Source organism: Gymnogyps californianus, chromosome 1 (genome assembly GCF_018139145.2).
Source record: "Gymnogyps californianus isolate 813 chromosome 1, ASM1813914v2, whole genome shotgun sequence".
Classification (NCBI taxonomy): Eukaryota; Metazoa; Chordata; class Aves; order Accipitriformes; family Cathartidae; genus Gymnogyps; species Gymnogyps californianus.
This window is the reverse complement of record NC_059471.1, coordinates 143745540-143771368: the sequence shown is the minus strand read 5'-3', so window position 1 is coordinate 143771368 and position 25829 is coordinate 143745540. Positions and strand designations below refer to the sequence as shown.

Below are 25829 nucleotides of genomic sequence, written 5' to 3'. Positions count from 1 at the left end.
TTGAATAGAAAAGGATTCAAGACTTGAAATGTAACTTTATTGAAAGCTTTGATAATAAAGTTTTAAAGGAAAGCATGCAGTATTTAAGAGTATGTTAAAACTCTTGTAGAAAGGAGTAGCTGATAGACAACATCAATAAACAGGAAGCTAGCTGTTTCCACTTTATCAATTGCTTCTTTGCTGGCAAAGTCCTTAAGCATATGGTAGAGTGTGGAGTGAAATTCAGAATCTTCTTCTAGCTCCTCTGAAAAAGCTTCACTGGTTTCAGTGATCTTGAGCTTTTGTGCTTTCTGACCATTAAACATATAAAGAGACCAGTCTTTGTCTTTGTCAGAATCTGCTTTAAGATGCTCACTTACCTATTGCAGAAAAAAATGTGCTGTAAGATGAAGCCCATGACACTGACAGAGTATCAATCCTAGTATGAAATTCTAAATTCTAGTATACTCGTGAGTGTAATACAGAAACAAAACCAAGGTGCTGTTTTGAACCCCTAAAACAATATTAGCTCTCTGTGCCTAAGAGACTGTGTACCAGGAACTGTATCAACACCAAAATCTTCCATTTAGTTTGCCTTTGTAAAATGCAAGGTTTGGCTGCTCCAGCTGCTGTTCCTGACTCCTGTGGAGAGAGTAACTAGGTGCAACAGGCATCATTTGTTTTAGTTCTTGCTCCTGGGATTAAGTATTAAGCTAAATATTTGTATGTCACATGCATTTAACTCAAGACAGTGGGAGAGCTGCTAAAGATTTCAACGGTATGGTATGTTCTGTATCTACCACTGGGAGTATTTTTTGGGGGGTAAGTTTTAACCACATGATGGAAAAAAATCAACACAAGTTGCTTATTCCCCCCTTTACAGTAGGGAACAAATAAAACCCAATATGGACAAGAAGAAATTTCCAGATATTAATTAAAAAACTTGCATATCAGATTGCTATTCAGAGGACCCCTACAGTAGGATACTTCATGAAAATCAGCATCCACCTATATCGTCCCAGCTTTGGCTAAAGCTTCAATAGCTGACCTGTCAGTTATACATCCTAGCACATTAGCAAGTGCCTTTGTTACTGAGACGTGTGTCCCATTAGAGATCTCTCAAATGCATGAGCTGTGACACAGTGGAGAAGCAGGCTTTGAAGTATTACTGACACACACGGATGCTGCTAAGTAGTCAACCCCAAATCTTAAAACTGCTGCACTAGAAGTGTAGGCAGGGGTTGAAGACAATGATAAGATGAGTGTAACTTATACAAGTTAATTGTTTCTGTTTCTTTAACTGTGATAAGAGTTCTATGCTGGTTTTCTCTCAAGTTTAGTCTAAATCCACAAACCTTGAACACTACTTGCTCTTGACCTGCTTCTAGATTCCACTTGCTCCAGGCAAAAGCAAAAGCAGATGCAACCAGTGCCATCTGTTGATAGGCCCTAACTTCTGCTAGGGGAGCCTGTAACGCAAAAGTACGAGTTAGAAAATATATATACCATTCAGTCTAATTCCCTGTGTTACACAAATGTAAGAAAAAGCTTGCTTTAACCAGAATCCACTGGCTTAGCTGGCAGAACACTTGTATACTTGCTACCTGATTCTACGTGACAGGTCTTCAGACAAGAAAATGTTACCTAAGTCAAAAACAGGTGGAAAAACCAGCAGGAAAACCATCCACTCTTGCACTCACCTTCTTGTTCAGAGAGACGTACTTGTGAGAGTACTCTCCTGGGAAAATATTCACACCAGCTTTTTTCAAAACTGCTCTTAGGTCAAGTGGACTTATCCATTTTCCTGTGACATGGGAAAGCACATCCTTCTCTTCCACCACTACTGAAGACAACATACACTGATTACCCTGTTGTACAAACCAGTGAAAGCAACTTACCGGTCATGAAAGCTATTTTCTGCTTCAGGCATCAAATATTAATATCTTTGCTATTCTGGATATTGCATACATTATCTACTACTCTGGGCTGTAAACTTTCATTCACATATCCTGAAGAAAGCCACTTTTCTGTAGGAAAATGACCTTGGTCTGCTGGCCCATGCTTATGCTCATACTGACGCTTTTAAAATCATGTCTGTTACTGAACTGATTTATATGGCAATGAGCATATGGATAATCATGCGTAACTTGAACCTTTAGAAGGAACAAGTAGCATGAGTAGTAGGTTCCTTGAAATGCTTTTATTTCTCTTGGTATAGTTGGGAGGAGAGAGGAACAATTTTTAAGTTTCCAGCTGGTGGAATTTAATTTTATTTAATTAAATCATTCAGCAAGGTAATATCAACATCAAAGCACTTACTGGAACTTTGCAGAACAATCATACAGATGCTTTCCTCTGACCAGTTCACAGAAAATAATGGAAATTAAATCACCAGTACTGTTCCTCACAGTGCTTGGAAAGGAAAAGATCCTCCTGCACTTTCACTGGTGCAGAGTGAGATTCAAATTGCTCTTGTGGAAGCATCCGAAGTTCTTAATAAAGGACACTGTAATAATTCTATATTTTTTAAAAAATCTGCAAATGTTTTATAAAAAAAATTATTTACAGTACCTTAATTTGTATCTGAATCATTACAAAGACTGTAGTAACCATAAGTAGCGCTTCATCCATACCAGTAGGTCGCAATTCCCATGCCTGATATGGCATGTTGAGATGAGCATCCTGGAGAAGTGCTATTGTATAAAAGGCACCCATCTCAAAGGTGATACTCTTTTCTTGTGTTTCATATGTTATGTTGCTGATGCCATCAGTTCTCCACTGTTGGCCTTTACAAAAGGGATGCAAAAATACAAAGATGTATATGTAAAGCTTCTGCTTGTGGTATGTGCTGGGGAAGAATTAGTTAGTTAGTAAAGACATCCTAGGTTAACTAATACTCACAGTTACGATAAAATATTAGGCATAAAATAAAGATAATTCATTTAAGGCAAAACCTCTCCTCATTTTAATTGTCTTTAAGTACAAGATTAGGCTAATTTTGACAGGAAAGCTTCTCCTTAATCTCAAAAGAAATACAAATACTAATGTAACTGATTTCTTACTTGCTATATAGCAGTCCACAAGCTCATTTTTTAAGAGTAACTTCAAACATCGAACTGTTTTAATAGGTTCTACTCTCTTTTATGAATGTAAAGGCAGAGGTATGCTGTATTTATCTAACAACTAGAATATCACATTTGGGTTTTAACATTTAATTTTTGTATTTTAACTTAATACTAATACATGTAGTTAGGAGCTAATTTGGCTCAAAGTGGACTTTACATGGCTTCACCCTAGCAAAACTTAATTTGTGGTATATAGTTGTACTACTGCCCATTAAACGGTGTGTATTTTTTTCCATTCATATTAAAAAGCTACAGTAAAAAGCCTCAACAAGCAGTCCGTTATTAGATATGATGCAGAAGCAAAATAGAACCAAAAAAGAAAGAAGCCCCATATCAATTAATATTGAAGTCCCCAAATTATTTCTGGGCTCTGAATTGGCTTTTATCTTTACATCTGGATTCTGGAAATAGTGAAACTCAGGTATAAATTCCATTATTCAAACTTAAAATAAATTTATGTCCTAAGTTCGTACCTGCAGGATCCCACCGGGCTACCACAGGATCCTCAAAATATATCACATTGTCAGAAAGCCTAAGGGTTATCTGTATTGGTGGATGTGTGGCATCTTCAGCCTCTTCTGGGGGATATGGGTATGCTTCCAACCCAACATCAAGTAACTTTGGCAAGATGGGAAAAGGAGAGATAACATTTTTATTAGAAAATGCAGTAGCCTACTTTGTTTTTTCTTTAAGTCCACCTAATCACCTGCAGAATTTCCTAACACACCATTTAAAATTTATTAGTATTAATGGTTTGCTAATATCGCACATTTCCAACTACAATGTTGAAGACAGTAGAAAGGTGACCTCCAACAGGCCTTTGAACCCTTCATGTGCTGTCGATGGCACCGTTAAGGCAGTGCCACACAGTAGGCATAGTCATTTTTAATAGATCCACAGTCTCCAAAAAAACCAAGAGCATCTGAGAGGCAAAAGCAGGTATAATTCCACTTTGTCCACACAGCGTCAAAGGGAATGAAAGACGTCACACGTGACTGGTAATGCAGGTCTGTGGACTCGGATGGGAAAGACGATCCCATGCCTCTTGATCTGCCCCCAGTCCCGCTTTCTTTGTATGCGAATTTCACTTATTAAAGGTTTTCAGCTTCACAGTATAAACTGTGATATAGGTTAGTGCTGCATCAGGCTCCACAAGCGGGAAAACTAGAACACATTGGCTATAGTCCTCAAATATCTTGCAGAGCCTGGAACTGAATTGGCAGTAATTTTGTTACCATCCTTCTTTAAGTGTACCTTTCACATATTGTGTTGGGTTTGTGTGGCGCAGGTTTGTGTGGTGGGGGACGGGCTACAGGGGTGGCTCCTGTGAGAAGCTGCTAGAAGCTTCCCTGGCTCCAAGTCGGACCCGCGGCTGGCCAAAGCCAAGCCAGTCAGTGACAGCGGTAGCACGTCTGTGATTGATAGCATATTTAAGAAGGGGAAAAAGCTGCTAAAAAAACCCCACATGCAGCGGAGAGAGGAGTGGGATATGAGAGAAACAACCATGCAGACACCAAGGTCAGTGAAGGAGGGGAGATGTGCCAGAGATTCCCCTGCAGCCCTTGGTGAGATGGCAGGCTGTCCCCCTGCAGCCCATGGAGGTTCACGGTGGAGCAGAGATTTCCCTGCAGCCCGCGGAGGACCCCACGCCAGAGCAGGTGGCTGGGCCCAGAGAAGGCCATGACTCTGTGGGAAAGCCCACGCTGTAGCAGTTCGTGGAGGACTGCAGCCCATGGAAAGGACTCGCGTTGGAGAAGCTCATGGAGGGCTGATCCCCCCACCGGAGCAGGGGAAGAGTGTGAGGAGTCCTCCCCCTGAGGAGGAAAGAGCGGTAGAGACAACGTGTGATGAACTGACCGCATCCCCCATTCCCCATCCCCCTGTGCTGCTGCGGGGGGAAGAGGTAGAGGAATCGGGAGCAAAGCTGAGCCTGGGAAGAAGGGAGGGGTGGGGGGAAGGTGTGTTTTTAAGATATGGTTCTATTTCTCATTATCCTACTCTGATTTGATTGGTAACAAATTAAATTGATTGCTTTTTCCCCAAGTTGAGTCTGTTTTGCCTGTGACCATAATTGGTGAGTGATCCCTCCCTGTCCTTGTCTTGACTCATGAGCCTTTCATTGTATTTTCTCCTCCCCATCCCACCGGGGGTGGTTGGTGAGCTAAGAGCATTTTCCAGCACAACAATCTGTGCTAGCCATGCTGATGAGCACTGACTGAGCACACACCTCTCTAAGTGCAGGCTGATCTGTACCCCTCAGCTGCTCCAAAAATCAGCCAAGTGTAATTGAAAAATGATTTGAAAACTTGGCCCTTTAGTTTGCTGCTCAAGAAATCATCTACACTGCGTATGTGTAGTGGTGACACACCTCAGGAACAGCTCTTTAAGGATGACAGGGTAGAGGACTGCATGGGGTGTAACCTCTTTCCTCACTTACCTCCACCATACTCCAGTCCTTGATTTGTTTGACCTGAGGTGGAAGCTGCAGCGCATCGATATGGTACACACCACCCACTGGTACAAACTGTTGCAAATCAACAATGTTTTCATCAGTTATCACCTCTTCTTTCTCATTCGTCTCTTCCTGCATCAGTGGATTCTGAACTAAAAAAAAAAAAACAACCAAACAACATGAGTTAACTTGGTGCTTAAACTAAGACACTGAAATTTTCCACTTCTATAATTTTTCACTTTTGCAGAAAAAGCCCATATGTTTGAAGTGCTTTACATTCTGCAGCATTTCAGCACCATCTACTGGTGTTCCCAAAATCTTTTAACAATTAATTGAAACGTGGGGAAAGACAGACAGCTGGACAATGAAAAGCACTTCTTGTTTTGCTATGAGCTTTTTAACAGATTAATCTCTGCTCTAACTTTGTAGTCAATTCAAAATGCTTTATATAGGAATAAGGTTTTAGTGGCAAAATAAGTCACATCATTAATCACAGAAGAATTTCACAAGTATACAATACAGTAGATTCTGGACAGGTTTAGTAAGATTGTATTGGTATGAAAAGAAATGAGGCAAAAAAAGATGTAAGGAAGGCACCTACAGGTCATGTGCTGAAGGTGAAAGACAGATGATATTTATGAAGAGCAAGAGGGATTTAACATGAAACAAAATTTTCGGATAACAAAGATAATTCATATTTTTTTCTACGCATAATTATGTAGATATTATATATATGTATGCATTTAAGTTTTAATTAATTGGAAACTGTTATTAGAAGGCATCAATGCCATGGACAAAAATGCCTAGAAATATTTTCTGTAAAAAACCAACCAAACAAACAAACAAAAAACAAGCCCACATAAAACATTGCACCGGATGTTACAGGAGGACGGGAGTTACTCTTGACAGGGATCAAGAAAAAGTGTTCAACACTGTAAAAACAGCTACTGTAAGTGTTATGAAATTTGCTTTTAGAGAGTGAGATAATATAAAAAAAATGACAAATATCTATATAAACTGTTTTCAAGCTTTTCAAAAAACAAGTGCAAATGGTGTTAATTTTATCATGTCAGATTTAGTTGCATTATGCAGAGGTTTTATTCTTCTGTATTCACACAACAACATAATGTCCTTTTGCAGTTATTCCGAGCAAAAAATTTACAGGATGTAAAAACCATTTTACTACCAGCCACAGTGGTAGCTTGCACTTTAACTTGCTTTTTAAAATAATAATACAAAAATATTTAAGTGTCTTCTAACCAAAACTATTCATTCTCCCAAGCTAAATTAACTTCTTAACACTGGTACAATGAAGTTAAATCCAGACAACTGCAGTAGTTCTTGCTCTTCTCCCTGTTGTTGCATTCCCGGTTTTTTCCTCTCGTCTACCTGGCTGCCTGTTTTCACTGAATTTGTGGTAACCAAGTATCTTTTCAAACTCTATTCTGAAAAGTGCTTGAATGGGTTTGCAAATCATTAGGATGCCAGCAAAAGCATAGTTTCATAAGCCTTCTCTCTTTATTAAAGCAGTAAACAAGTTTGAAGACATTCCGGTATAATTAGTACACTTCTATGCACGTACATTTCACCTAATACTATGGTAGGGATTTTCAAAGCCTTACTGAAATAATATAATAGCAAATTCCTCCAAATGAGGCCCAAGTTCTTCATATTCTCTTGAAAACCACATTGTTTGAGTTGTCTTTAGGGTCTAGTCTGACAACTGATTGCTTGGACTATGCTCAGCAGAAAGCGTTGTGGGGTGGGGTTTGTGGGGTTTTGTTTTGTTGGTTTTTTTTTTTACAACAAGGAAAAGGCTGTACAGTTCAGCTAAACTATGCTGAATACTTTGCAGTTGTTTTATTTAAGACAGTACTACAAGAAAACTCACTCATTAAACCAAAGGACATCACAACACTGAAGAAATTTGTAACTTAATTTATGTGGGACAGACAAAGTTTTAGTTCCTAGAATTAGGCCCTCTTTTAGCAAAGTGTATCAGCATGTATCTCACTTTAAGCACATATTTAAGTAATACTCAGTAACACCTACACTACCTGAGTGCCTACCATTATACGCATTTGAATCATTTTTTTCTGAGGAAGTCAATCTCACCAGACAGCCTGGCAGATTCATAAAGATCGCGTGTCTCACCCATAAACTTACATAAACATATGCATAATAATACGCAAATGTACATAAATATAATAGACATGTACATGAACATAAACATAAATAATAAATAAATTAGAAGAAGTGGGGGGACAAAATCCATTTTCCTATCTGTCCTATCTTCTCCCTGCATTTAACAATCATTAATAGAAATGTCAACAAAACTCAAGCGTTATCAGAACATCAATATATTTATAAACTTTGTTCTATTCACAGAGATCTATATCACAATGTTTCCATATATAAAATACAACATTTAGAATAAGCACTTTTGTAATGCTGCACATAAAAACTAACCAAATACCTTGTGATAGTATGTCCAAGATTTCTGATTTCTTCTCAATTTCCTCCTCTGTCTCATTTATATCAGCTATGCTATTGCTGTTTTCTTTGAATGAGATAGCACTCTATATAAAAAGCATAAGACATTTTTTCATTAGTCAGAGACAGACACACTAAAGAAGAGGGTATCGCCTCCTTGAAGGAGGCCCAAGGAGAAAGAATACAGTCCCACTCCTCCAGCAACATTTGCACCAATCTTGCTACCGGGTCAAGGTTTTAGGAGAAATCATTTCTACCTAGCTAGCAAAAATAGTTTTGATTAAAACTACTCTCCAACTTTGGAACTGGATATATAAATAGAGATAAACATAAAATAATTACTTCATTTCCATAGCAAATTCCATCTCGAACTCTCCAAGTACCATAAAAGCACTTAACCTTTTTCACAGTGTGTGCACTCAAAAATTGTGTTTATGCTGGCTTTACAGCTAGAAGAGTGACACAAAGAAAACTTAAGCCAATGTTGAATCCAAAGCCATACTGAAACTCTGCCAGAACCCCCACTTGCAGTCTTAGCCTGTGCCTTGCCCATGATATTTATTCCCTTTCTCACACTGTTTTCTATTTTCAAAACATTACCCTAGACTTCCAGCCAAATTTCTGACCCAGATACGAATTCATCCCTGTCACAGCAGACTCCTCTGGAAGCACAGCAGTAGACAAATGGCAGTTCAGTGTACGAGCCATCCATTTGGAGGCACAGACACCTCCTGTGCCCTGTGCTGTGCCTGCCAGCGCGTTGGAAGAACACGCATCTCCAGAAACAGGACAGGAGGTGAGAGGAAAGAAGTGTTTACGCACATAAATGTGGGGGAACTCAAGGCAGAGACCGACAGGAGGAGAGACTGCAGTAGCTGAGAGAAGTGGACTCTTCAGAGGGAACAGGAAAAATCACAAAACTGGATTGAGAGAAAGACAGTAAGACCTGGGAAAGAAAAGGAGAAGGAATGAAATGAGGAGCTTGAAGAAAGTCTGAAAAATGTAGGTGAAAACTGCCAAAATACAAGATTTGTCATACAAAAAAGAAAAAAGGAACCAAGAAAAATGGAATTTCAGGCACTGATTCACTACAAAGGTGTCAGGGACTGAAAAAGGCAAAGATCGTTGCTCCAAACATATTAAAGGCATAAAACATGATGTTTTACAGTTATTTATGCAGAAATTTTAGATAGAGAACCCAAGTCATTTATCTGCAGGTCACAGATGATACCAAAAGTGAAAAACCCAAACCCAGTAAGAAGAATACAAAACCAAGCAAACTCCACAACACCTAAACCCAACACACTCCATTGAAGAGCGCTGAGTAAGAGAACCAGCGCCAAGAAACAGTACTGGGAAAGCCCTCCAGTGGCAAAAGCTTCAGGATACAGACACAGAGCAACCAAGTAACTGCACAACCAACACCTGCTGAACTCTGAATCCTATTGTGCACGCTACAAATTTTCCTAATACTGGATTCCTGCGGTGATTTTATGGGGCTGTCAGTTTCTCAGAAGCAGAATCCATTCATCTGGACATATGCCACAGATTTATGGAAATATCTTACGATGGCACCTGACGTTCCTCACGGCTTGATCCTACTCTTAAACTGCCAACCAAATGCCAACTCACGCATGCCAACTGCACAGCAACTACCACACCCTGTCCAAACTTCCCTTTCTACCTTCTGTACAACAATCTTTGGTCATCCATCTCTCCACTCCCTTGAGAAGATCTATGACATAGTAGTAACACAAGTTGCCTTTTTCTATAAAACATTTAAGAAACTGGCTCTCTCAGGCACAGGACACATTAAGAAGCTGTTACACTGCAACTAGGCCTCAAGTGACAGCAGCATTGTAGAACACCCTTTTGTGAGATTTTTTACTTACCTTTCTCCCATCAGAACACATTTCTTCTTCAGTGGGCACGTGGGGCTCTTCTCTGGCTTTCTTTTCCTCTTCTTCTGGTTCTTCTACGTTGTCTTTTGAATGCTGAGTTAACTCTTTGCTATCTAAGACTTCCAGTTTCGGCACACTCTGACACTGCAGCCAAAGTGGAGATACATGATCATAATGAGTATGCAATATGCGAACAGCAACACTGCTCACAGCCAGTGACTTTGGAAGATCAAATCCATGCTGTGCATCACAAAACACGTGATTTTTGAACCTGTAAGTAACAGTTAAAAAAATAACATTCCCTAGTAAGATTGGCAGCACTTACTTTTATGTTTCTTTGTAAGTATTCAAATTGATGTTCTACCCTAAAAGTCACCTAAAGTCTCTTTTGTTGCATGGCACAGTCTAAGAAATAGAGTGGGATGTCACGATATGCTTCCTGTCTTGTACTGACAGCTGTCTGTAAGCCCCTCCAGAAAAGCTGTAACTGCATTAAGGGCATCAGGAGCTGCAAAAATAATGGTCCTGATGGATAGGATGACAATGAGGCAGAATCAGAGGGCAGCTCTTCTACACAGTACGTTCCTGGTAAAACTGATTCATTTAATGGGCAAATCCTACGTAGGTGAAGTCACTAGCTGTCTGTGTTACAACAGTCTCGGCATCTTCCACATAAAACCCAAAGAGATACACAGATGTAAAGGTAATTTTGATAATCAACAGTATTACACAGCCACCGATCCTCATCACAGTGTAGGAAACAGGCTAAGAGCAGGCATAGGAGGTCAGCTTGCATCAAATCAAGTATCCAACTTGTGAACTTGGGTTCTTTCATCAGATACGGAAGTTTGTTGCTCATTGCAATTCCTGCCCAACCAAAGCCAGAACAATTCAAATACTACTTATTTTTGGATAAGATCAGCTGGTCACGAGTTCTAAAAATCTTCTACTAAAGCAACATTTATTTTTTAATTCTTGGTTGAAAATTTTAAGTGCATCTGTAAGCTGACCAAAAGGCTTTAACACTAACCCAAATGGGCTCTTCCTGCAGGTCAGTCTGACACTGCTCAGCACCCAGCCTTCCAGTTGTCTTAGCAAAGCTTACAGCAACAGGTCCTTAGTCGAGGCAAAGTCCTTTTACCAATTTATTTATTTATCCTCCTGTTTGCAGAGTGGGAGCAGGAAGTCCGCTCAACAATCTTGTTTTGAAAAATATATCAGTTAAATGGTAATCTAATAAAAAAAATTATCTTGCATTCAGAACCCACTATGGAGGATATTTGCATCCCAGGCTCTAGAATCTTTTATCTAACAGAGAACTGAGCACAAAGCATCATTCACCACTTTGCAAGCAACTGTAACAGCTTAGAAACTATTTAATGCATCAGCAAGAAACATTACTTCCATAGGAATTTCAATTCTTTGTATGAGTTTTATTGTTTTCCTTTAAAAATTGTTCTGGCAGTAACAGGGTTCTACTGTAGCATATTAAGAAACAATTTTTTTTTTTAATATGTATATACATATATAAACCACTCTTCTTTCTTTAATAAAACTCTGATGTAACCAGTACCTTCCTTAGCAACAGGTTGGTATGAAATCCATCACTTGGGATTCTGTAGAATGAATGCTATTCAACATGAAAAAGATTATGAGAAACTGGTTCTTGGTGTTTACTCGACTTGGGTAGACACGGCCAGGCTTTATTTCAAATTAAGAATTTCAGTATGCTGTACCTTACTTTCTTCTTCAGATTGGCCCAAATACAGAAAGTAACATTTTTATCCTTTATGACTGCTTGCATATTTCCAGTTTCAGAATCTTCATATATATTAGCTGTCTACAAAGAAAAAAGACGATGGAATCATGTTCTTACTTACATCACTTTGATTTACTTACATTTACATTTGAATAAATAAAAAAAGACACATAGGAATAAAAATACACCAGACCAAGCTCAGGTATGTTGCATTTATGTACTAAAACATGACAGTTATAAACTCAAATCTCTTTGTTAAAATTTGAACTATGTTCTTTTTCTTCCTCTGACTTCATCAATTCTGTCAGTCAAATACTGCCAAATATGGGATCTTACATTATCCCCTTCAATGGTACTGCCTATCTCCCATAATCATGTGCCCTCAAAAATACTTCTCAGGACAAGTTAAAAAAAAAAAATAAAAAAAAAGGTCTTACAGAGCAATAAAGCACTCCTATCCCACAGTCACTGCATGGATTATTTTATAATTTTGTCAATATAAAACTTATGAAATGATAATTACATTAGGAGTTTAATCCTAAACTCAGTAAAGACAATCAAGAATTTAAGATTTCTTAATTTGCAGAGGGTTTTGACTGTGAACATACAACTGGTTCACTATTTCCTTTACTCCTTTTCCTTCTTTTGTTTCCTCTAGCAATATTCTTTTGCTAAACATACTTACATATATGATTAATACACTTAAAACGGCAAGCAAGATTGCTACCTATACATGCAATCCAGAAAACGGATTCCCAAGTACATTTTCATTTTCTTGTTTAAATACTCTTTATTCTTCCCAAGATCTTAGTTTAAAAAATATTTTAGTCATATGAATTTGTATTAAAAAATGTGTACAAGCTAACCTTATGACCCACTTTTCACATTTGCAATTTTTTGTACAGTCAACTAGCTTTAGTTTAAATCACTGAGACAAAATAGTTAACAGATTTCATACAGCGCCCCTTGTTTTCAACATCTCCAAATCTCACAAAATTTCACAATAATTTAATCTTAAATGTCTTAATGATGGGAATGTCCACTGTAAAGCTAAGATTTTCAGAGGTTTTGAAGAATTACAACTCTGGTATCTGCTATACACATCATTTGGAAACTCACATGCTAAATCTGGAAACTCAGACTCTAATCTCTGTGACAGTTTAAGAACAAGCAAAAACAACCATCACAACAAGACACTTGTAGCTAACCTTATGTGCACTGCGCATATTACAACTTCGAAGCAGTAAATCTTACTTACTTTAAGCAGGTGCTCTGTAGCTCCATTGTACTTCTGATGGAGCAGATTTTGCAATTCCAGAATAGATTCCTGGTACTGAACTGTTTCTTCTTCTGTTATCTCATTTGGTGGTGTGTCCAATAAATGAAACTGCAACTTCTCAATTAACTAGAAGACATTATATGTGGGAAAAGCATCTCTGTTTTGACACCACCCTTAATATACTGTGTGTTCTGTCATAAAAAACGAGGCAAACTTGCTTCCTTTGTACCTAAACATATCTTGGTCGCAGAAATAATCTTTTTCTATTATACCTCTAGAAATTGTGCTAAGCCAGCATTATCAGATAGACAGTCAACCATGCAAAGTGCTGGAAGTTCCAGGGTCAAGTCTGCCTGCCTTCATTCCTCTAGTCCAATTCCTTCATTCCTTAACCTGTGGGCTGTGAAATCTTAGCTTATGAGATAGATCATTTATTGAACTGGATTGGTCATATGAGGAAACCTTTTGGTCAAAAATTAGCTTTAATGAAAAGTTTACAGCTTTATTTTGGAACCATATTTTCTGTAGTAATAATCTCAACTATGAAATCTTAAAAAAAAAAAAATAGAAAGACATACAGTGATTGCATTTTAATTCTGAGAACAATCCTTAGCATGAAGGTTGGAACTCTCTCATAACATTGTTGTCTTCCACTACATGCTAATATCTTAACATCTAAATGCTTGTATAGCACTAAAAAATTCCTAGCTGGCCAAAGTGACCTGCAGCACTGAGATGGAGGATCAGATTATATTTTATGCCTCCCTTCCAGACTTGCCAGACTCTTATTCCTCTTAGCCTGTGGAATCGCAGTGCTACTGCTCATTAAAGGCATGGCAAAGCAGCAGGAGAATTGTAACTACTACTGTCTTTGTTATATTGCACCTTTAACATGGTCTACCTTGACAATGAGGTGGTCCCTGTCAACTCTGAATGGCTCATCTACATGATCCCACAGTTCAGAGTGTTTAACAGTTTCCTCTAAAAACATGTAGAACAGGAAAGAAATGCTCAAGTGGTTTAGACCAAAAGAAGACAGACAATCTTTTTGACATCACCTTGCATTTCCAGTAGGGGCGAAACAAAAATGCCTATCTTCTATTATCACATAATACTCTACTGAGCGTACAGTGCAAGGTAGTATACATTTACAGGATCTGAAGTAGCTGTAACTGCTTCAGTGTTGGATGGGAAACATACAGCGGGGGGGAGGAAGTGTGTTTGTGGGAAAGATGTGACAGCAGGGAGAAGAGTGGCGAGAAGGAATGGAAGTGGGCAATTGCCAGGCTTTTTGCTTGGGTTGCAGCATAGAAGAGAAAGGGAGGAGTTATCTGTTGAAATTCTTGGAAAGGACTAGCACATTCCCTGCTGGCTCAGAAAAAGGTAGTATGCAGAAGGTGAAAATTGCAGCACCCAGCAAGCATTGCAGGATAGGAAATCTAACACTCGGAACCAAACCAGCCCAATGAACTTTGTATTACACACGTGACTTTCAACCCCAATTTCTGGAATACCCCATTTAACTTTCTGAAAAACACTGTAAATTAGCATAAATGAAAATAAAATCCTAAATTTACAGAGCAGCCACAAATTGCTTAAAATTGCTTCACAAGCCATCAGTGGCTGGTGGATTGCATTTTGGGAACTCCTGCTCTTACACGACACTTTACTGGCTGTAAGTGTTACACAATAAGGCTGCTGTCCACTGAAGCATCTATATATGACATGAGCTTATATGTTCTGGCTCAAGACTGTTTAAAATGTACACAGCATGGAAGACAGATGTTGGAATACTAGAGCTCAGCGTAGAAACATTACACACAAATCCCTTAAATGCACTGCATATTTAAAGTCAACAGTCATCCTTTTTAGAGTTAACAATAAATCTGTAATTAAAAAAATATAAAAATTGAAGAAAACTTCCGGGTTTTGAAGGTTATAGCCAATTTCAGTCATTTGGCTGGGGAAAAAAAAAAAAAGAAAAAAGGAAGGGGGAAGGGACTGTTAAGGATATGTTCTGGTAAGCTTAAACTGAAAAATAGCATTTTAACACTTACATTTAGCACCTGTTCCCCCTTCTCCATCACAAGTTGAATGTCCTCATTTTGATCTTCACGCCATAAGCTCATGAAAGTATTTATTTCCTGCAGTACAGTTGGGTCAGGACTTCCATCACAACTGAGGTAATGCTCCCACTACAGAAAATGTTCAAAGAAAAGTAGATACAGGCATGTGGTGCAAATCACTATCATTATTACAAGAAAAAGGAGGATTCTGAAAGACAAATATATTATAGTGATACATTCACACCTGCATCTAAACAGGACTGTAACACCACCTGGCTTATCACTATGCCAGAAAAAAAAATGGTTTACCTTGATATTAATGTGTTAAGATACTTCTGCCCACCTAACAGTTGCTGTTTATACTTACTCATTTATCAGTGGTTTCTGTTCTGCTAGGTAGAGCCTGCATGTCTACAAAAGCAATGAATTCAGCACCTGCCACAAATGAGGGGCTGAAGGAATAAATGACTGAGAACACAAATGAGGAACCGGTGCAGGTGGAAGAGGCAGATGGTTCTCAAACCAGATACTGCCAACAAAACTGAAAATTCCTACACTGGCAATAAAGCTGCTTAAGAGTCTTCTACTCCAACATGTTTATTCCTCCTTTCTCTGCCTCTGAAGAAGATCTCCTCTTCCTTATCAGCACCAATTCAGCTGTTACAGAAACTTCTGGTAGGAATGTGAAATCCTAGATCATCTTTTTTTTTTTTTTTGAATAATTTTATTTTCAAATCAATTATTGGTCATTCGTATAGGTGGGGGAAGAAAAAAAAAATCAGCAACAGGCTAAACCCACTTTACACATGAGCCTAACACTGGCTCATGGGATCAATTTATCACCTATAATGTAAATTTTTTCATCCATATAGTAAGATATTAAGGAAACATTGCCTCCCTGTTTACTGTGAAGATTAATAACGCAATGTTACTGAAGATTGCATTACAATGTAAAATGGATCTTTTACAGCAAAAGCACTTGTGTAATTGCATTCCCAACCACTTCCACAACCATTTCCACTGACTTCAAAAAAAGCAATAATAGGTGAGTGCTCAGTGCACTGGAAATTCCTGTATAAAAGATTGATCAATTGTCAGTAATTAAAACATCTGATTTCTTTTTTTTACATCTCTGCAATTAACAGAGAGCTTCAGTTTCATCATCAGGAAAACACATCCTTAAAAATAACAGCACTTGTTCTTTGAGAAAAAGGATAAATTTCATAATTTGTAAATGTATCTGTTAATCTGAACTGAAATTGTTCAGAAATGGACATGGAAACTCAGCAGTTGGTATTATATATTTCTTTTGCACTAAATATTCTTAACAACAGGCTCGTACAAACTCTGGTATGTCCCATAATCTACTAATATTTTATTTGAAGATTATTTTTAAAATAATAGTTCTATTTTGCCAGTACTTTTCAAAACAAAAAAAACCTTATGTTTCTCCTTCCAAGAAACACTCTTCAGAAACATCCATAAACAACTGTCCCCTTTCAAAATGACCGACAGATTCTCTTGTTTACAAGGATAATAAAGTCAGAGCTTGTCATCAGCTGAAAAAGGTAATAAAAATCACCCAAAGGTGTCAAGACGTAACTGTGAAGTTATCATGCTGCACCCTTGTGGCAACGAAGGCTAGGCGCACACCGGGCTACACCAGGAGGAGGGTAACCGGCAAGCCTAGGGCTGACCCCTCCGCAGGGCTCCTGAGGCCACATCTGCAGCACCGCATCCAGTTTTGTGTCCCTCAAGTACAAGAGAAAGAGTGGTAAATTGGAGGGTCCAGAGGAGGGACATTAAGATGGGTAGGGTACTGGAGAAAATGACACATGACGAAAGGCTGAGCTTTGTTAGTCTGGAGAGGACTAACAAATGCAATCTACCAGCACCTAGAGAGGGGTTATAGAGAAGACAGGCAAACTTTCCTCAGAGGCGCACAGGGATGATGTGTCACGACAATTAGGCAATGATCACAAGCTGTAACAAGGGAAATGCCAATTGCATTTAAAGAAAAATTGTTACAATGAGAGTGGTAAAGCGGTCAAAAAGGTTGCTCAGAGATACTGTGGCATCCTCATCCTTAGAAATTTTCAAAACCCAACTGAGCACCTTGATCTAACTTCAGAGTTTGCCCTGCTTTGTGCAGGAGGTTTAACTACATGAATTTCAGAAGTCCCTTCTAACGTGATTTATCCTATGATTCTAAATTTGTTCCACACAGGCTTTATAAAGGATTAAGCGATATACAAGACAAAGAGAAAATCCTTGTGTCCACAAATCCATTTAACCTTACCTGGAACCAAACTGACCAAATCTCATATCAGACTGTTCCTGAGTGTTGTTTCTGCAAGATGGATTCACAAGAGTGAAATGTTCTACTAGTGTATTTCCATACCTTACTATTTAAAATTTAACTTTACAGGTATATAGTACTATTGGGTGACAATTCAACCACTATGTATGTCACCCTAAACTGCAGACGTTAACTCTTAGCTGCATTTTCATGTATTTCCAGCCCTGATATCTGACCTAGATTTGTGCCATGTCCTTCAAAGTTTTGGCCAACCTCTCTCCAAATGATGACTTGTGATATCCAGGAACCACTGGAACAAACGTTGTCAACTGTCTCAAATTCTACAAAAAATATTTTTAAGCCCTGGTAGAGCTTTTTTGTGAAATGTTTAAAAGTAGAATGAATTAAACAAATAGAAAAGGAAGGACAAATACCAGAACATCTGAAATGACAATTCCTCTTGACTGCTGGGGTAAGCTGTGGGGCCCTAATACTTTGATCACCCAGACAGGCTCCTCTTTGTCCATGTTTCTTTTCTGCATACACCGAAGTATAGAAGATAGAAGAGAGTAAGCATGGCCAGTTACTACCTTGAGATGGAACTTGAAATGCAGTCATAGCACACACCTAAATTCAAGAAATGGAAACTCCTGGATACTGTAATGGAGACAGAGCCTAAAGTCTCTTTATTGTTGAACCTCTACCACACTGGGCACATTTTGGAAAGAAAGCTTACCTTTGCATATGCTCTATAATCCATTTTCCACTGCTGTGCAGACAAAAACTTCTGTTCCAGTGAATGAAGTTCTGCTAGTTCAGACTCCCGACGTTCTTGATCCTGTTAAAATATATATATATGTCAAACAGAGGAGTTAAATATTTGGTTTACTTCTTACAATTATATCAAAGAAAAAAATTTGGGATATTTGACTGAATTATCATTTAAACAAATCCAAACACTGATAACTTGCTTTTTTATGAAACATTTAATTGAGAAGACTGCAGTAGTTTGCAATATGTTATTGTCATCACATTAGTTGCTGAGCCATATGATAAACATAATGTGTCATATGATTGTTAACCTCTCACTTGAACAGTTTCCATATCATCATCCTGGAACTTGCTCTAATCAGAGCTGCTAAAAATGTAAGCATATGTTGGAAAAACGTGTGCAAGATTATTTTTTTTTTTCCTTGTAATTTCTATTATTTTAAATTCCTCTTCTCCCTAGGGGAAAAAAAAACATTCTGTGAAGGATAAGAGGCAAAGGCAAGAGTGACTTTTTCTGAAAAAAAAAAAAAAAAAAAAAAAAAAAAATTTGTAGCAATTTTTTTTTTTAAAACAAAAATATAGATATTAGCAATCAGTTTTTGTTCTGAACTCCAGTCTTCTCAGAAAAATAAATATACATATTCCAATACACACACACACATATATATACATGCACACACACAAATCCATGTATCTGCCCTAACATGTAACCACTTACAGAATTTATACCAAAATTTTCTTGCCACAGCTGTACCAAATGTAATTATGGGGAATATGAAAAATACATCCAATTGAAAGTATAGTGGAAATGGAAAAAAAGAGGTAGTTATTCAAACTGGAGCATCACATATTGCAAAAGTTAATGTATTTAACCACATCATCTTTATGTATCAAAACCAGGCCAGACTATCTCATCTCCAGGAATTTTTCTGAATCAAAGCAACACTAAGTGAAACATTTGCTTAGTGAAAGAATACTATAGAAAAAAAAATCAGCACCATTTACATGCATTATGTTTTATTCCTAATCCAGCTCACTACCTTCTCAATTTGTGGGATCTTATATAAGAGTACCTTTCAGTGGCTTGGCTAGATTTTTCATGATTAATTTTAATCTAGTGATGCCAGAAAATTTCCTCTATATTGTTCCCAACACTAAGGACATAAGGAAATTCATTTCTATTCTCGCACTAAATTACTAATGTTTTACAGACCTTGTCACAAGTTTAGAAATAGGATTAGATTTTTCAGTGAGTACAAACTAACTTTTGCCTCAAGCTTTTCCATCTGCTCTTGTTCAATTCTCTCCTTTTCAAGTCTTGCTGCTTCTTCTTGTTGAGCTTGAAATTGGGCTTCCTCTGAAGATGGGGAAATATATCAAGAGCATAATTATATTTTGCTTAATAAAACCAGACAAATTATTTTGTTATTAGCTGTAATGACAAAACAACCATAATAATGAGCAACACAAACGTGTATCTTATATTGCTGAGAAATCTTCCAAATAAGCCAAATTAATTTGAATCATAGTACTAAAACACGCTATCTATGGCACTAGCCTGTGACAATACAAGTGGAGAAAAGGATCAGCAAGTCCTCTTTTTTCTCTCAGAAACAGCAGCAGGAGAGCCCTCTATCAACAACTTCAACAGACCCAGGTTCTTAATCCAAAGTCTATGGTGAAACTGTCCGAGTGGTTCAGTCCCAATTTACTCTTCTCCTTTACTACAACCTTTGGTTTCCTACAACTTCAATCTTAAAGCTATTTCTTCATTAAAATCCTCTTCAGGATCAGTTACTCCTGATCAGTTTTAGCTCTTCTTTGCTGCCATAGGGACTAGAAAATTAGAGAGGATGTGAAAACTAAAATTGATTTCAACCTCTAAGCCTTCAGCCTAAGCTAGCACAGCCTACGCATCAATCCAGATGTTCCCAAACAGTGGCTTGAATGTCACCGCCTACACGTAAATCACTTCCAGTATATCTGTGTTGCACAGGGGCAAGAGCAATGGCAGTTCCCAAATGTGCCTGCACTCACCTGAGCTGCTACTCCCATCCACAAAGGTTACTAGTGATTAGCAGTCACTTACTATTACTAGCAGTCACAGCATGCCCAAGCCCCCACCAGGTTGGATTAATGGCAGAAAGGGAAGTAAGAGATGGATCTGATGTTGAGACAGGGGTATCGGGTTGTGATACTAAACTGCAGAAGCAGACACATTCAGATGGTGAGGACAGGCAAGTCATGCAACTGGGATTTCATTTTAAGGGATACAGTGACATACAACAGAAAGATCTTGAAGCAGCAGATGGAGATCAGTCACTCAGTAGAGACAGAAGAAGCCCAAGCAAACTACACTTTAATCTGTCCTAGTTTGCAGTCACCATAACTGCTACCCCTTCAGAACACCAGCTAGCCCCCTGCCAACAGAAGTATTCTGTTGGCCTTCTCTGGAAAAAGTCCTTTTCAGATAATTTCTCTCAACTACTGATAACTAAGCTGGGGGGGGGGGGGGGGGGGGGAGAAATGCAATGTTTTGTGGTTTTCTAACTTGCTGAGAATATTTCAAAAGGTAATGGTAAAGGGGGGGTGAGGGGGAAGAATATCTAATTCTTCGAGCCATCCTCCTTCCCAAGTTCCTAATCGCAGTAGAAATAACTAGAGAGAAGAGTATAGCTCTAATAGGAAAGTGAGATGCGGTAACAAGTAACACAGAATTCGGCCCACACAAGGAAAGAGGGAGGAATCACCTGTGTTTGTGAAATAGAGATAGGTATTGATGCACATACAGTTTAAGAAATTACTTTCTGTCCATTTATTTAAAATAAGTTATTTGTGCCATCATATTCCCTATAAATGAAGTGCACAGTACCTTCCTCTTTCAGCCTCCTTTCTTCTTCTTCTTTCTGTAACCTCAGTTGTTCAGCTTTGCTAACTTTCTTTTTGCCACTGGACTTAATGTTTGCAATAAATTAAAAGAAAACAAATGTCAGTATTATTTTAATACATTTCAGGAGGTATTTGCCCTCTATAACTTTGCCCTTCTAATGTGGTCCCTGAATTAAAATTTTAGACTCCCTCCACAGTCAATGAAGCCTCCAGAACGGCAATACACATCCTGGACTCAATTTTCTTCTCATTTTCATGATGCAATATATGCTTTTACAATTAATATATTATTCTACGCTACACATTGCTGAACATGGCCACAATAGGAGAATATTAAAATCTCTTGTTTTAATGTAGAAATTGAATAACAGGTAGATCTGCTAAGAAAGTAGATGTTACAACGTCAAACGTTTTAGGAAATACTGAGAAACGTATTTTGGGACGTAGGCAAGTCTGGCATTTAGAAGCATCTAATTCACAAGAGAACTAACAAAGAGTTCTCTTTTCTGTCGTAAAATCCTAGCTGCAACTCAAGACAGTTAACTGTTCAACCTCTAGGCTAATCCTAGAATAATTATATCTTAAATTTGAGTTTCTCAGAAATTATCTTCCTTATCAATTCTTTGCGGTCCGGGTATACATTTTAAAAAAAAAAAAAAAAAAAGACAAGGTAAGTAACATGCAAAATCTACTGTCATGTAACAGATTAACCAAAATAGAACACTTATTTTTGTCCTGTAATTCAGAGCATTCATAGATTCCTCACTGATGATACACATAAAAATTTGATAACTGGATCTGTGCACGAGGCCACGTCATCTTCAAGGGACTTGAACAGCTAGGATGTGGAAAGCATAATTCTCTTTGGATCTGAAGATGTTTGCTAATGGCCCCTCACTTTTTTCCTCACCAGCAAAAAGGAAGATTCTTGGATGGTTTTTTATTTTTTATTATCATTTGGTTTGGTTTTTGTGTTCGTTTGTTTTTTGCGTTGACAGTCTTGGGATGCTTAATCAAACGTGTAGGATCAGCACTGTCACTACAAAACAGCACTTAAAATAAAGACATGCAGAAAGAAAATACTGATTTCCTGTTAATGCAGTAGCAAAAGCAGCCTAAGGTTGCAGTCCTCAGCAAGTGCACAGTTACTAAGGACTAAATTATCTTTATTCAGTTTTACTCAGTGTTTACACAGGTAACACTGACATTGTATTGCACGTATAATACACTTGCAGTCAATGTGCCTCTTGACTTCATCTGGGGTTGATGGAATGATACCAGGGAGGAGTGCTGTTCCTGAAGGTAAATGCTGCAAAGACAAGGCCTGAATACAACAGATTTAAAAAAAAATAAAAAAGAAAGGGGGGCAGGGGAGAAAGATGGACCAGGAAGTAAATCAAAACAAGTTTGTGGAGCATGTAAAAACAAGGAGGCTGATTTTGTACTGAACTGCAAAATTAATTCACAGCCAACATTATTGTTTATGAGTGGGACAGGTAAGGCTATTTTTTTGTACACATGAGAAAATAAACCATGATATTCTGCATAGGCTCCAGCATACAGAGAACACAAAGAGTGACAGCAGCCTAAACTAAAGTTGAAAGCAAAGGTATGGATGATAAAAGATGTCAAGGAAAACAAATGAATGGCATTTAGTGGTGTATCTACATACTGGCTGAACAATGGTATTCTGCCACTGACAACACACAAACGAAAGACAATTAAATTAAATCAAATGTTTACTTTTTTAAAACATAGAAAATATAGAATGTTAAAGGGGTCACAGTGTGATGCAATGTGAAAAGAGGAGGAGACACATCCTCTACCTAGGCATCTAACCTGGATGTTGCACATCAGAGAGCTGAATCCTAAGTCCCCATGCCATCACTGGTGAGAGCCAAGGGCTTACAAGGATTCAGTCAGGTAAGGTAAAATGACTAAAACTGTATGAGTTTCATCCACAGTGTCAGCAAGAGAATATAATTGGACAGTACCACAATGTAAATAAGCACTAAGAATCAAAAGCATGTGTTAGGAATCCAGTCCTCCCTTTCAGCAGAGAAATGGGTACAGAATGGTACCCAACCAGCACAGTAGCATAGTGCCCATCTTGCAGAGGTGTAAATAAGGCAATAAAGAAAGAGGTCCAACAAAGCTGACAGGGAGAGCCAACAAAAGAGGACTTAAGTCCAGACAGTTGCAAATGAACACGACGGTATTACGAAGTCTTCCCCACCCAGTCCACCCAAGTATTCCTAATAATTTGGTAAATATTGTTACAAGTAATCCAATTGATAGGGAACTTGGAAAGAATGAAGGAAATAATCGACCTTTGTCATTCATCACACAAAAAGTGTGTTACAAATACTGTTATTTCACATTTTGATTCTGACTAGTATATTTTCAGATGTAAATAACTACTTGGAAAGCTATTCACTTTACTTTGCATGGCAATAAATATATACATAAATGTAACTTTGAATACAAAGGTTATCACAAAGCTTGAACAAAAACAATGGTGAAAATTTAGTGCCAACAACAAACACACACCCACCAGAGTTAGCGTGCATCTTATCACATTTGTTACCAAAGCATTTATTTGCAAAATTCTCCTGGAACAGAGTCAGTAAAAACCACAATTCTACCCATTAAGATTTCAGGGAAGAATCAGTTCCTTCCAGTTAAAAAAAAAAAATCTTTGATTACTTTTCTTCCAGTGAAAATGGAAAATCTGCTTGTTTCAGGTGTTTATAATCACTTTTTAGTCAACTTCTTTTCACATTCTTATGACTTAACATAGTACTGACAAAATTGAAATGCACAGTTCTCCAAGGAATACATTTGAATGTGTTCTTTTTTGGGGGAGGGGTGGATAATTTCATTATCACTGAATTAAGAGCAATCCACGGGGTGAATTTATGCAATCCAATTTCCCATGGACTTCTGTCTGTTGTCCCCCCTACTCATCATGTTCTATGTCCAGCCTGTGGCTCAAAGCCAGGACACTGGCTCTCTGCCCGGGCATCCGCTGCCAAGCAAAACACACAGCGGCTGCGCCCACCACCTCTCTAGTAGTTCTGCAGGAACATGACTCGGCCTCCTTGCAAAAGGCACATAAGCTTAGTGTCCTGGAGATGCCTGTTCCTCTTTCAAATTTGATCGAGCCAGACCAACTGGCTCAGGAGAAATACAGATTAAAAAATTAAAAAAAAAACCCAACAAACAAAACAACCCCAAACAACAACTTTTTGTTTTTAAAAAGCACATTTGCATACTATTAAGGTGTCACGACACCTTTATTATGACAGATCCTCTTAAAAATATTGTTTTATAGACATTAAGTCCAGAAGTAACTGACGCTTACTTTAATTTCAGTGCGAAGTGCTTTGTAATTTTACTGACATAATTTCCAAAATAACAGAATTGTGCTGGCACACGATCTAAATGAACACTGCAAGGGTCAAAATGCTGTGTGTGAACTAGAGCATATTTCTGCCTACCTACCTTTTTTTTCTTTTTTGGACCCTAGAAGATCAGGGGGGGAAAAAAAAGGAAAGTGAGCATCAGAGAACAGGATATCAAGTATAAAGGAATAATTAGAAAATAAAACTATTCTGTAAAATTATATGAGATTAACTATTGAAAAACTATAATGACAATAGTTTCAATATTGCAGAAAATTAGCTACTAACACATGACTCTGGACCATCATAATTTATCAGGCTAGATTACACATATGGTTACAGAAGTATATCTACTTATTCCCACCGTTAAAAAATTAATGTACATCAAATACGTAATTTAGGCCGAGACATAAGTTAGCCAAAAAATGTTTTCAGTGTTTTCTGAACTCATCAACCGATACTGTGTGCTATTCCTAATAACACTAAATTACATCATGCAATGACCTAGAAGAACACAGAAACACAGAGTCTTTTGTCATTCATGGGGAAACTGCACATGAAGTGAAGAAACGTCATTAGGGGACTTCTCCAAACACTACAGGAAATAAGAGCAGATTCTAGAAAGCCAAACATCTAACAGTGAATCCCTCATTTGATTTACCAAACAACTACCTTTTCTCTGCAACATCTAAATATTGCCATGTGAATTTACATAACTTCAGTGTGATTAATTACCCACATGAGAATATTCCCTGTGGGTGGAGACAGGGGAAGGATGAGAAGACAGGCTGTGCACAGGAACACAGAGAAGTTTGTTACGGTAGAGCGATTCTGACAACAAAGTTGTAGTTACCTCCAAGCTGAGTTTCATGCTAAGCAGCCATAGTAACAAACCATAGCACAAGAAGTTAGAGCGAAGGACTGCAGAAAAGCTAACATGCCCTTCAGGTGATCTTTTCAGTCTTAAATACTTTTTTCCATATACCAGTACTTCAGTAGCTGGTGTGGAATACTTCAGTCCAACCCTTACCCACTTCCCCACCTAATCAGCGTCTCAAGGCGCCTGTTACCGTTGCTCTTGCCTTCCCTCTTTACCTGCAGGAGCTCAAAGCCCTGCGGCTACACCGGCACCACCAAACCGCCTGGGCCCACCGCCCAGGCCCAGGCCGCTGCCGCCCGCCCGCGGCAGCAGCAGCTGAGGGCGCAGGTGCAGCTCCGCGGCCGCCCCCAGCAGACCGCGCCCTCACGGCCGGTGCCGGCAGCTCGGTCACCGGTCACGGCCGGGCAGCAGCAGCCCCGATCCCACCGTGGTGCGGGCCCCCGGAACAAACCGCCGTAACGGGGAGACGCCCCAGACCGCCCGCCGCCGCCGCCCCCAGCCCGCTCTCACCATGGCGCCACCGCCGCGTTGC

At 38.6% G+C, this 25829-nt stretch overlaps 1 protein-coding gene across 1 annotated transcript; it reads right to left on the bottom strand.

Moving 5' to 3' along the window:
- Positions 1 to 21: 21 nt before the first annotated feature.
- DNAI7 (dynein axonemal intermediate chain 7) lies at positions 22 to 25810 on the bottom strand. Its single transcript, XM_050898028.1, has 16 exons — positions 25724 to 25810; positions 24518 to 24538; positions 20997 to 21078; positions 19390 to 19481; positions 18090 to 18191; positions 15046 to 15183; positions 12968 to 13114; positions 11687 to 11790; positions 9942 to 10221; positions 8033 to 8135; positions 5542 to 5708; positions 3578 to 3722; positions 2551 to 2765; positions 1680 to 1847; positions 1335 to 1448; positions 22 to 359 (listed from the first exon to the last, which is right to left on the bottom strand). The coding sequence occupies exons 1-16, from the start codon at positions 25808 to 25810 to the stop codon at positions 84 to 86; spliced, it is 2241 nt and encodes a 746-aa protein (XP_050753985.1). The 3' UTR covers positions 22 to 83.
- Between the last annotated feature and the right edge of the window lie 19 nt (positions 25811 to 25829).

What these genes read in the sequence shown, in the direction of transcription:
- DNAI7 (XM_050898028.1), bottom strand. Translation starts at nt 25,810, where the DNA reads ATGGTGAGAGCGGGCTGGGGGCGGCGGCGGCGGGCGGTCTGGGGCGTC. An exon ending in TTCCGGGGGCCCGCACCACG is followed by an intron (nt 24,539 to 25,723) that starts GTGGGATCGGGG and finishes CTGATCTTCTAG; the next exon opens with GGTCCAAAAAAGAAAAAAAA. An exon ending in CTACAGAGCACCTGCTTAAA is followed by an intron (nt 11,791 to 12,967) that starts GTAAGTAAGATT and finishes TTTTCTTTGTAG; the next exon opens with ACAGCTAATATATATGAAGA.